Raw genomic sequence first — 13,933 nt, 5'->3', positions numbered from 1 at the left:
TTTTAAGGAAACACTTAATGAACATTTAAGTGATACTAGGAAAGGAATGTAAAGGACTGAACCCAGTGACATGTTTTATCAATCTAACAATTAACAGGGTTTCATGTTATAGTGATAGAAGAGAAATAAATTCAATGAAAAGTTGCTGAAACAAGATGGATATGTGAACAAAAAAGCACAAAAGAGTGAACCACAACAATGGCAAATTAGCTGAAACATGGATTGCATTAATATAAAAATGTGTTCCAAATACAAAGCGATTCATTGAAGTGTAGACCACCATGCTGGTGTTTGCGTTATCGGCAAGCGAGGCACTCATGGCTGTATGTCGGCAGTGTAAACTGTCTATGAATCAAGCGTGCAAGTTTCTGTAACTAGTTTAAAGAGTGATTTATTTAGTTACCAACTGAAGGGCTCGGGTGTAAAACATAAGTAACATTTTGGTCATTTTTGAGTTACAAAGTAAAATGTGACATCCTTCAATTTTCGAGTGAAATTGCCATGTCATACAATTTTCATTGGACTCAGTGAAGCCTTATGAAATTGACAAACACAACACGAAAACAATTTATCTACAGTATACCTTCTAATAACCTTCTTTCTTAATGAACTCAGAAATGACCAAAATATCACTTACCATGTTTTGCACCTGAGCCCTTCAATTTATGAAAGAAGGTGCTGAAACTGACTGCCTTCGTTGTTCACACATTTTTGACACCTCTTGATGAAGTTACCCATAACTTGCTGCAGTTTCCGTTGATTAATGTTGGTAATTTCTTGGTGGGTGTTACGTTTCAGTTCTTCTAGGGTGCGTGGATTTGACTTGTATACAGCATTTTTCAATCTAGCCCAGAGATAAAAATCGCACAGAATATTTACATCTGGGAATCTTGTTTCAAATTGTCTTTGAACTTCATGTGCCGTTTGAGTTAACACACATGAATCATAAATAAATACATGCTGTACAGTAGAAAACATTTGGTGAGCCATAATACCATTTGCGGTTGAATACACTAAAGAAAACACAATAGGTAACAAGCACCCTATCACTTCACAGTCGCCAGACTAATAAACAGGCCACACAATACAAAACAAGGAGCCTTATCACTTCAGTGTCTCATGTTTCATGACGAATGTAGAAACTGGTTTCTAGCCCCCTGTTGCCAGCTTTCATGATTGGGTGTCTTAATAAAAGTGTGTGCCCATTGAAGGCATCTAGTTTGAACACTTTCTTTTATAAATCTGGTAAGTAAATAACATTTTTAAATAATTATGGAAACTGTTGTGTGCTTCCTTCATCGACACTATGATGCCAACAAAAGGCATCAAGTGTCTCGCTTGCTGATAGTGCAAACACTGACGTGGCAGTCTACACTTCAATGGATCACATTGTACATTATTAAATATATAAAATTTCTCATTTTTCCTGTTGCAAGTGGTGCGAAGAAAGTGTTTTGTGTAACCAATGGCTTTTGAGAGTGGAGAAAGGAAAGATAGTAGTGCACGTGCAGGAAAATTTACCCAGGGCAGATCATTCTTCAGGTTGATGTCAATCCTCAACCTTCAGACTTGAATTTTGAACTTTTCACCTTTCCCTCTTGTTTAACCCATTTGGTGTGTCATATTTTATATTTTTAAACTGCTGTGAATAACTGCATAAGACCCTGAAAAATGTCTTAACAGTGGTTACATGAACCTTCAAGAATGTGTATAACATAAGGTAAAGTTTCTTGTGCATACAGCACCGTGCCATTAAGGCACATTTACGGGATGTGGGGGTAGAGTCCCACACATTCTCGATCTCAACACCATGCTCTGGATGCCTTAACCCCTCAGGGTTGCCCAGGTATCCATTGATTTGAGGCTGGTTGAACCCCAGAGCCACTTTAAGCGGGGACAAAGTCGGAAAAATTCCAACCTTAGATCACCCATCCCAGGAATCGAGCCCAGATCTCCTACATTGCAGTCAGACACCTACCAACTAGACCAATGCGGCTCTCAATAAGAACACCAGAATATTTTACATATTGTACCAAGTTTGAACCAAATGTGTGTGTGTACTAATTAGATTAAAGGTAAAAAAAATCCATTTAATGAGAACCTCATGCCATAATGTCTTCCATTATCTCTGGCAGATATTTTAAAGTTTTCACATCATGCAGTTGAATGCTCACAAGCAATTTTTGCCCACCACTAAATGAACACTTGTTCTTGCCAAAATAGTGCAGCTTTCTGAAATCAACTTGGTTACACGATGATGCCTTCATGTTTAAAAGAATAAGAACAAAATTACAGGTTTTACAGAAACATGATGATACAAATTGTTGGCAATATGGTGGTTCTATGTTCCCAGATTGTACATTTTCGCAATTAACATATACGAGGGTTTTCCAGAAAGAAAAACAAACGTTTTGGTGTAAAACACAAATGACACATGATGTGTGCAAAAAATTATGGTACAGAAACTACATACCTTACTCTACTTATCCACATATTCGCCATACATTCAAACACTTATCATAGTGTGATATCAGTTTGTTGATATCATTATTGTACTCGGTTTCTGCCAACGTATTCAGCCATGTAGCGACAGCATCTTTGTGTTCATCAGCCATGGCAAAGTAATTTCCAGAAAGAAGGAACACTCGACTGTAGCACAGCACACACCACCTACTGTATGTGATCAAAAATATCCGGACACCAATCAAATGTGTGTTGTGCATAGTAGGCCACTCTGTGGTGCCATCTACAGCGAGGTGAGGCAAGCAAGGGACCACTACAGGCAGCATAGTGCATGAGACAGCAGAATGGGTCGGTCGAAGGAACTTACAGACTTCGAACGTGGTGAAGTGATTGGGTGCCACAGGAGTAACAAGTCAGTGCGCGAGATATCCAGCCTCCTAAACATCCCAAAGTCCACTGTCACCGATGTGATAGTAAAGTGGAAACGTAATGGGATGTGTACAACCGCAAAACGTTAAAACGTTCTGCCGAGCGCCCATGTTGACAGACAGAGACCGCCGAGTGTTGAATAGCGTAGTACAAGAGAACCGGCAATCAGCGATCGCCACCATCACACAGGAATTCCAAACCAGGACAGGATGTAATCCTAGCAGCATGACTGTGCGACGTGAGGTACGACGACTCGGTTACCATGGACAAGCGGCTGCCCATAAGCCCCACATCACCCAACGAAACGCGAAGCGCCGCCTTGCATGGTGTAAGGAGAGGAGCAACTGGTCGTTAGAACAGTGGAAATCCGTGATGTGGAGTGACAAATCGCGTTATACCATGTGACGATCCAATGGTCATGTGTGGGTGTGGTGAATGCCTCATGAACGACATTTAGCATACTGTGTTGTGCCGACAGTGAAATTCGGTGGAGGTGGGGTGACAGTGTGGGCATGTTTTTCCTGGAAGGGGCTTGGTCCCCTCGTTGCTTTGCATGGTACTGTCACGGCACATCATTACGTTGACATTTTACAAACGTTCATGCTGCCTACCATCGAAGAACAGTTCGCAGATGATGATTGTGTGTTTCAACACGACAATGCAACCATCCACACCGCAGGCCACACAACGTCCCACTTATGGCCTGGCCTGCGCAAAGCCCCGATTTGAATCACATAGAGTATGTTTGACCAAGTAGGGAGATGGTGCAGACATGCATGGTATCGAGCTGTAAGCCCTGAATTTGTGTGACAAAATTGAGAATCCTGCTAATTGTGAGGTGCGGAGTGTGATAAGGTTTCTGAATGCGAGAAAAGTTTGTGCCAGTAAAATTCAAAAGCAAATAAAGGAAGTTTATGGTAATCATGTGATGAATGCCGTTTTGCCATGGCTGATGAACTACATCGGTGGCAACCGAGTACAACAAAAGTATCCAACAAATTGATATCCCTCTGTGATAAGTGCTTGTATTGGTATGGCGAATATGTGGGAAAGTAGAGTAAGGTATGTAGTTTCTGTACCATTATTGTTTTGCAGACATCATTTGGCATTTGTGTTTTACACCAAAATGTTCCTTTTTCTTCTGGATGACCCTCGTATATATAACTTTTCTGGTCCCAATGAATACAAATTAAGTCTGAGCCAATACCACTTTGAACCAATTCCCTTACTGATTCTCATCAATACTGATGCTTCAAAATTGTAACAATTTAAAGATGTTCACAATACTGATTAACCCTTTCGGGGCAGGGCCTATAGATGTCAGAAGTAACTCAAGGACAGACAACTCATCAAACAAATGTTTTGGTAATAAAAGTTTAATAAACAGGAAAACAAATTACAAAAACACACGGAATCTTTTTGGGTTTAATCTCAAAGCTTTCACCTCACATCTGCAGTCATCGCCGAGCAGACTCATTCTCGCGTCTCCAGGCTGATTGTTCTGATGTCGTATTCAACTTTATATAACTTGGGGCAATCACCGAATAGTGGCAGTTTGCCCTGATCAATGGGCGCATTTCTGATGACGTCTCTGCAGCCAGTTGTGATGAAAATTCTCCTCGATTTTGAGGTTTTTTTTAAATTTACTATTTGTATTATTTTGATACTACGTATTCGCCTTTATATAACTTGGAGCAATCAGCGACTAGTGGTGGTTTGCTCAGATTGATGGGTGCTAGCAGATGGGCATGATTTTGAGTTTCTTTTTTTTTTATATAGAATTTACTATTTGTACTATCGTATTCGCCTTTATATAACTTGGGGCAATCACCAAATAGTGGCAATTTGCCCTGATCGATGGGCGCATTTCTGATGACGTCTCTGCAGCCGGTTGTGATGAAAATTCTCCTTGAGAGTTTTTTTCTTTTTCTTTTTAATTTACTATTTGTATTATCGTTTTGATACTACGTATTCGCCTTTCTATAACTTGGGGCACCAGCGACTAGTGGTGGTTTGCCCAGATCGATGGGCGCTAGCGGATGGGAGCTAGTCAAATTTTGAAAAAACTTTAAAAAAACCAAATTTGGAAATTCCTCTGTCCGTTGCTTCCGAAAATAGGTACACATAGACATGTTTATCTTACAAAACGAAAGGCTTGGAAATTCTGAATAAAACGAGCCCTCATTTGCATGTTTTGTGTTATTACAACGTTTTTAACAAAACATTTTCTAACATGTTACATTATACTTCAAATGAGCCCCGTCAGCTGTATAGAGTCAGCTGTAATCAGAATGAGCTTGCCAGCCACAGCCCCCTGAAAACATATATTTGAGATTCCACTATATATTGGTCATATTACCACGGTCTGCCTAAGCACGAATGCCCACCCAGTCCTGTAAGCTTCGTGAGATTAATATTACACTCCACATTCCTTCTATGTCTACCCCAGTCATATACCTTACCCAACACCAGCGCAATCTCACTTTGCAACCGTGCGGTACATCGGCGTCTATTCCTTGGTCTCACAGTGTTGATTAATGCTATTGTGTAGAGATATGGCTTACTTGAGAAGTTAATATTGATTTAAAATAAAGAATGGCAAATCAAATTTTGGTAGTCTTATTCACTGAACATCCTGTGCCCCATAAATATCCCAAGACTATTTAATAAACATCCTTAACATTCTGATAATCATGTGGATGCAGTTTTCTTAACCACACTGAATGATACATTACAAGATTTCAGTTTGCTTGTACTTCCATTTAATTTTTGTAAGCACCTTGTCCGTACACAGGACGTTTGACTATACCGGTAACGCTTATGTTGTTTCCAGGTGATCGCACCACGCGACGATTTAACCCTGTGACGTCACTCAGTCAGTCGAACGTTCAGACTAACGCAATATATTATGTACCTTCTTGTAATATTTGCAGAACCTTTTGCATTACACGAACTTGGTTTGTCACCATAAAAATCCTGTTTACGAAGCAGTGACTGTTTTCAAAATGGCTACCTAAGTCACGCACGATATGCCACACGGTAATTAATCATGCACACCATTTTATTTACGTTCAAGTGTGATGAACAACAATTTTTTCCTCATATGCGAACTTTGCATGTCCCGTCGTCACGGTTGTCCAAGTTGCAAATCTTCCGATCACGAATTGTGATTTTTATGTGCACTTCACATATAGCAACTGAAACTCCTTACCTTTTGGTCGAGGCATTCGCAAACCGGATATCTTACTGTGCCATCCAACTTTTGCATGTGGCAGTTCACAAACACATACCTCACTGAATACGAATGTCCAAAAGTGACCAAATGGCCAACTGGATCATGGAGATTTCGCTTTCACTAGCATTTCTTATCCCCAAAAGCGTAAAACCAACTCCAACAATTTTGCTGCAACTTGCATTATCCATCACTCTTTCCCTCCATATTTTTAGCGACGCTTCACTTCCTCGCTTCACACCCAATTGTCCTCCTCCGGACTCATTCTACTAGACTTCCGCCAGTAACATCACACACAACCAGGTTAACACCTAACAGAATGTCCCAAGCGTGTGGGTTAAGGAATGAGCACTTAGCTTTTTAACAATCTATCATACCTCTACGCTTAATAAATGTAATAGAGTGTAGATAATTTAATGCTTTTTTATTTATCTACTCCAGTCATGGATTATCGAACACTTCCGTTTCCCTTGCAATGAGTCAAAATGTCCCCTGTTGCGTATTAATTAAACCAAAATTATTGGTACCCCTTGCGAAATAAAGATTTTATCCCTTTCAAGTTTCTTATAAAAGAACTGAGATATCTATAACAAATTTAATGGTTTCTAAAATCAAATTAATGAGAATTTCCTTTCCTTTTATATTCATCCAAACAGAGACATCTAGCGAGTGAATTTGGAATTAAACTTTTTGAATAATGGCTTGCCTGTAAGTACCCGCCCCCTTGCGTGAAATCCCTCAACTACGTGGTCATTCACACTGCGGACAAGTAAACCCATAGCATCTGATCAATTCGTCAACAATTTTAAAAACTACTCTAGGTGTTTAATGCTTCACAAGGAAAGTATATATCTTCTTGGTGTAATTATGACCCAATATCGTCATAATATCTTCAGGACAGGAACTGGGAAGAGGATAAACGACAATATTAGAAAAATATATTTTATTGACTCTGCCCTTAATTATTAAACATAATTGTGAAATTATCGTAAAATATTTATGGAACATGCTTCTCTTTGGACACAATTCGAACTGAACAAAATTTTAAATATAAATCACCTGTGAATTCCCACGTACAGTATATCCAAATTACTTGTTTTGTTTTAGCCCATGGGAAACTCATAAGCAGCAGCATATCTTCCCGTAGCATAGTGATACAGTTGTCGTTCTATGTCCACTAAGAGGGCAGAAGCTCCTATTCTAAACAGATTAGGATGCAACCATTCATCTCCCAGCTCTTCTTTTATCAGAACAAGCCAATTTATAGCATCCTTTGCTGTACGAATTCCACCAGCAGGTTTGAATCCAACCTTTAATAAAGAGTATTACATTAGTATATTTACTTTCACTGTGCTTGAAGTGATTATTAATTATTATTATTTGACGCGAACAAATACATGTATTTATTGTAAGGCAATCATCACTTGAGATCACTTCAACCAGTCAGAATGAAAAAAATATAATTAGAAATTATTTACAGAATTTACTTTCATACAAGGTATTTAATCTAATCAGTGAGTAACATTTGTAACTGGAAAACCTTTACATACTTTTTAAGTTGTTTAAGCATTAAACAGTTCCTAAGTTTGAGGAGTGTAAAACGCACACACATACCGGGGTCGGCATAAGTCAGTTTACCGAAAATGCAAACTATGTTACTGTTTGTATTTACATTGAAATATAAATTACCTGTTACAACAACTGTTCAAAATGGCCACCATTGTTTCCGATGCACTCTTTTTATACTGATTTACAGATGCTATTACACAATTGTGGTGTGAATATTTGTGAAAAATTAAGTTCTCTGAGTTCTTTCAAATGTTCGAAATCTCAGAATTCTCCACATGGGGTTAAGTCTGGAGATCTTGCAGGCCACTCCATAGTACCTATTCTCCCCATCCACACCCTGAAGTGATCATTTAAAAATCACAACCCACTCGCACACACACCACTGATGCTTCCAGGGACAACGTCTTACACCTGACTCAGCAAGAAACAGGATGAAACAGGTCATTGCTTATGCAGGGGAGTCATAAAATGGAGGGGATCGTGAAGGTCCCTCATGTTGTAGGGTGCAGCGGTACACTGACTTATGCCGATCCTCCCTGTGTATAAAGGGACCTGTTGCTCTATTGTGATCAGGCTGCTTGAAGAATAGAAAACTGGGGTTCATGGGCATCGCCAGAAATTTCTCACCTATAACTGTAATTATTAGAATTTTGAAATCTGTGAAAACATTTGTTCTTTGGATGAAATGGTAGAATATAACCGTGTTCCTGTATTTTTCACTCAATGTTTTCGATCCAATGTATTTTTACTTTGATTATTCTGTTCGAATACTAACTAAATGCACTTGATTTCTGTTCTTAACAATAAGACTAACAAACTTTCGGCTTTCTGGTATCTTTAAATGAACATTATCAATTTCCAGGGGGTCCACCCCCCCCCTCCCCCATGCTGGGGTTTGTTGGCAAGAGAGTAACCTTTCACGGAATTATCTTGTATGTAGAGTTTATTTACACATACCTTCCCTACTCCATATATACAAGGGTCGTTCAAGGTTGACCGGGACTTTTATTTCTAGACAGGAAATATACATACATAGAAGCACCAAACTATGTCAGTTTTTCAAAGTATTCCCCCTGAACATCCAGACACACTGTTGCCGTCGTTGCGGAAGTTCCTTGATGCCTTTGGCGTAGAAAAAAGTAGGTTGGTGTCGTAACCACTGCAGGACAGCGTTCTTGAGTTCCTCATCTGTCTGGAAGTGCGTCTCTCCCAAATGCTCTTTAAGTGCCCCAAACAAGTGGAAATCACTGAGGCATAAATCTGGACTGTAAGGACTGTGTGGTAAAACCTCCCAGTGCACGCTGGCCAGTGTTGTTTGAGTCAAATGGAACGTGTGGGGCCTGGCATTGTCATGGAGAAGAATGACGTGTTTCGACAACATTCCAGGTCTTTTCTTCCGAACAGCCCCACGTACAGCACCGTGAAGCAGTGTTGAGTAAAACTTGGCATTAATTGTGGCACCCTTCTCCACAAAATCCACATGGATAACACCTTTCATGTTCCAGAAGACTGTTCCCAAAATCTTACCGGCAGACAGCAGCGCTTTGCTTTTCTTGGGTGGAGGGGAACTTTTATGACACCATCCGTACACTCTTGCCCGTGACAGTGTTTGTTCACCATACTGTGCTTGCAGTCTACGCGAAATTTGAGCAGGTTTCACCTTCTCCTTCACGAGAAATTTCATTATACACCGCTGTTCCACAGCAACAGATACACTACTTGCCGCCATCTTTGTTTACACTACTGCGCATGCGCCAAATGTATCGCAAAGGATCATGGTTACTCGCAAGGAATCATGGTCTGTCCTGCCCTAGTAATGCAGCGCTACATTGATTCATTAATATTTTACGCACGGAAGCTCTGGTCAACTTTGAACGACCCTTGTACATCTTTCCATTACAGATCCAATAACACATCCTCTAAGTTGCACTTTTTGCCCCATCACACAGAGAAATGCACTTATCCAGACTTCAATTTACGAGCAAACTATTTAGCATAGCGCTAACCTGACGCTGCCGTTTATCAAGCAGAGGTCCCTACACATACGGCGCTTTCTCTCTGTGTCTCGTTGCATCCAAAAAACTGTCTTAATCCATTGAGGGACGGCCACTTTCTGAGATCTGAGAATATGAGAGAGCATAATAAGTCGGAACCCGGTACTTATACATCCGACAAACCAACCACCGGGGAAACGTCCTATTGTTACCTTTCAAACAGGGAAGCCGTGGAGGGAAAGCAACCATCAGCTTCCCCGGCAACTGGGCAAAAAGCAACCTAGGCCAGAGCATTTACAAATATCCAAACTTTTACACATATACTTTCATATTGCAGCTGTGTGCGTAAAAACCACACAGCAGGTTCTATTGTACAATTATTCCAATAAATTATGAAATAATAAATACCTTGTAACCTATCCTCTCCTTATAACCCCTAATGGCCCGACACATCACTAGACTCACAGGCAAGGTGGCATTCACAGCTTCCTTTCCTATCAAAACAAATTGTAAGATAAAATAATATACTACTCAACTGGAATTTAAAAATTAAGCAAAGACTTTATGTGCTTTGTTTCTTTAAATTATTAATGTAATTTCAACTATAGTTCATTAGATGGAAGAAAATAATTACCATACTTGTTGGTGTAATTGCCCTTTTTCGTACACATTTTTGAGGAAATTTTTATTTATCACTGAATTTATAATTAATTTACAATATTTCAAATAAAGTAATATGTAGGTCTACTTCAACAAGTAACTTATCTAATCTAACTAGACAATCTTCATTGTCACACACCGCAAAAAATAAATCATCTACCTCAAAACAGAGAAAATTTCCAGAAATGAAGGTAATGAAAAACTGAATATTGGCATATAAAATGCACCCTGTTTTTCCAGACCTATTTTCAAAGGAAAAAGAGCATCTTATATGCCGACAAATATGGTAGTTCTCACTTTAAAGTAAATTATTAAACTGAAATAAAAAGGAAGCAATCCCATTTGACATAGTTCCAGAATATCTCACGAGATGTCCTATCAGATAGCTGGAATCATTTTATTTTATTTTTTTACTATTAGTTTTTTATTATTTTTTACTTTATTTATTTATACTTAGGTTATTTAACATTGTTGTTTACCTTATTTGGGCAATTGCTACAATGAGAATAAATGAAGAATGATAAAAGGACAAACACAATGAAACACTTATACCCTGGTGAGGATTTGCACTTCCATTCCTAGTGTAGAGATAACGTGTGGACGACTCACGGTCGTGTGCACATATGCAGATTATTTTGAAGTTCAGATGAACGAGATCAATTTTAATCCACTCTAAATGATGTTGATGTTAAAGATTTGCATTGCACCAATGAAAAACAACGTTCATGAGATTAATTTATATGGCTATAACCTGATTGGTTGGCTTATAAATCCTGTTCAACTAAAACAAGTTAAAACAAGGTAGTGCGGTGTGATTAAAGTCGCAACATGGAAGAGGAAAAAAGTAACTCTGGCAGCAAACTTTTCTGAATTTGAAAGAGGTGTACTAATCAACCATGTTGACATGTACATGGATGTAATTGAGTGTAATAAAAATGATGGCACAACAGAAAAGGAGAGAGAGAAAGCATGGGATCTTCTTCTATGGGACTTCAATGCCCAAACTGACGTCAAGAAGAGGGTATTAAAACAAATCAAAACGTGTTGCGAAAGGTAAGGTAGGGCTGAGTTGATACCACTTTGAGCTGATTCTGATACTAGAAAATTGTAATAACTGAAAGTTATTCCAAATTTTCAATAACAATAGTGTGTAAGTATTCCATTCTAATTATGTGCATTAACTGACTTTGATTTTCACTTTAAAATACGAGGGGAAGTCAATATATAAGTCGCAAAATGAAATATCTTTGAATTGCTGCAATGTGAAATTGTATTATGAATATCAGTTGTTGCACTGATCCTTTCCGCAAGTGTCGGTGTAGGTGGCTGCACCACCGTGTATCGTATACGGTGCTAGTAGTCACGTTCTCGTGGCAGTGAGCCATTCAAGTGCCAAGTGGGTAAGATGACAGGTGCGTAGGAAGTTTAAGGTCACCCAGTCAGCACATTTCTGCAACCACGTATTGCAGAACTCTGACGAAGGTACGGTCAGCCATTCGCAGGAAACGCCCAGGTGCTTTGAGAGATAGAGTTCTTCCGTTGGATGACAACGCTCGTCCACACAGTGCCACAGTAGCTCACATACGGTCCCTAGGTTGGGAACGACTGGAGCATCCAGCCTACAATCTGGATTTGGCACCATCCGACTTTCATCTCTTCGCCCACTGAAGAATCACCTGAGTGGTCACAGTTTCCAGGATATGGAGGAGGTCCATCGGGAGGTTACCAGCTGGCTACGACACCAACCACAAACCTTCTTTGCTGCTGGCTTTGAGTGACTCGTGAAAAGCTGGGACAAGTGCCTAAATGTTCATGGAGATTAAATTGAAAAATAAACCACATTTCATGAGGTAACTATTTCAACTTTTCTTTCTATTCCATTTTGCGACTTATATATTGACTTACCCTCGTACATGCAAAAATACATTAGAATATTAAATTACATGTTCTGTCATCACAAAATTCAGTTTTCTCACACGAAACAAAATAAAGAGAAAGCTTGAAATTTGTATAATTTCCAGGATAATTAGATTCCACAAAAATGTTGTGCATTATATTTCAAGCCCGTGATAGACCAAAATGCCAGAAAGGTATTGGCCGGTATCAGTAAATAAATTATAACCGGTAAGTTTCCGATACTGATACATCAGCATCGGTATCGGCACAGCCCTAGTAAAAGGTACAGTTCCCCATGCATATAGCACCATGCCATGAATAGGGTTATCAGATCGCTACAAAGGAAAAGTAAGACATAATGTCCCAAAATGTAGGACACAAAACATTTGCAATAAATAATACACATTTCTATAGAACATGATAGAAAGTAATTTAAAACTGACACTTTTCAGTTAAATGCAAAATTTTCGAACTTGTAATCATACTAAACAATGCACCTCTTACTACATGTTTTACCTGATACTTCTCACAGGAGCCAATTTTTCTCACAATTTCAGGTTTAGCCAATTTATGAGAGACTGGGCAGTCAAACTCTTTGAAATTATAGGGACCAGTACCAAACTTTTTACAGACTTTATGAAAAAAATATTTATCTTGCGAGTCCGTTGTACTGATGGTAATTAAAGTACCCTCTCGTTATGACTTGTAATGACAAACAAATATTCAGCAAGTACCGTAATTTGAAATGGTTCCAGGAGTTTTATCTTGGGTAGTTTATAGTTCAATAAGAGGGTGTCTATCAAAATAACAAATCCAAAATTCAGGACTTTTCCTTGACCTTTTTCTCGTTTTTCTTAACCTTTGATTATTCGACCCCTACTTAACCCATTGACGTCATGTTTAAATACCTTCGACGTTGACCAAGAAATTGTTTTTAAATTCCATACTACGGCAGTTTGGAGTGCAAAAATAAATTAAAATAAATTGCCTACATAAAAGTTGAAAATGTTAAGTTTTCTAACTTTTCCATAAAAACCAAACTTTGGATCAAAGGGTTGAAATGTGAGAATATACCTAGGTATAAGCTTTATTGGCTCAGAACTGTGTAAGAATCCAATATTTTTCTGCAAATTATCTCTGGATTGGGATGTGTAGAAAAACAGTTTCAAAGGAATATTAGTATTGAACAACAGATTCCACGGAAAATCGAGTTTTGATCCTAGTGTTGAAATAACAGATTATATGCATTTTGAGAGGTTAAATATGCATAAAAACTCAAAAATGACTTATAAATTTAAATTGGTTACTAAACTGGGGAAAAATGCGAAATTTTGATGCCATAATTCAGCTGAGGAGAGCGGCATACAGTACAGAAAAAAAATTCTTACTCCACACAAACACACCGAGTGGCGCCACACTGAAGGAATTTCACACATCTGGACTTCGTTTTAGAATGAATACAAGTGACATCTATGAGCTACACACTGAACTACGTGCATTTCTATCAAGCAGTGTAGCATTGCGAGCTGAGCTCCTCATACGACTTATGTCATAACAGGTTCATGCGAATCCTGCTCGTCATATGATGCAAATGGGTTAATACAGTTGGAAATTAGCAATTAAGAACACAAATATCTATTTAATGTAAAAAAAAAACATACCAAAAGGCCAATTAAGATGAAAAATCAAG

The 13,933-nt window shown here is 38.7% G+C and overlaps 1 protein-coding gene across 2 annotated transcripts in view; it reads right to left on the bottom strand.

Annotated features, from left to right (window-relative positions):
- Positions 1-7,058: 7,058 nt before the first annotated feature.
- Positions 7,059-13,933, bottom strand: part of Dera (deoxyribose-phosphate aldolase) — a 98,953-nt gene continuing 92,078 nt past the window's right edge. For both annotated transcript variants that reach the window (XM_083139781.1, XM_083139780.1), the window contains 2 exons: positions 10,096-10,181; positions 7,059-7,434 (listed from right to left, as the gene is read on the bottom strand). In XM_083139781.1, the coding sequence (XP_082995907.1) occupies positions 7,228-7,434; positions 10,096-10,181 (293 nt within the window). In that variant the 3' untranslated portion in view covers positions 7,059-7,227. The remainder of the gene's footprint in view (positions 7,435-10,095; positions 10,182-13,933) is intronic.

Source organism: Lepisma saccharinum, chromosome 18, assembly GCF_977018435.1.
Source record: "Lepisma saccharinum chromosome 18, izLepSacc3.1, whole genome shotgun sequence".
In the NCBI taxonomy this organism is placed as follows: domain Eukaryota; kingdom Metazoa; phylum Arthropoda; class Insecta; order Zygentoma; family Lepismatidae; genus Lepisma; species Lepisma saccharinum.
Note: the sequence above shows the minus strand (reverse complement) of the source record. Positions and strands in the feature narration are given on the sequence as shown.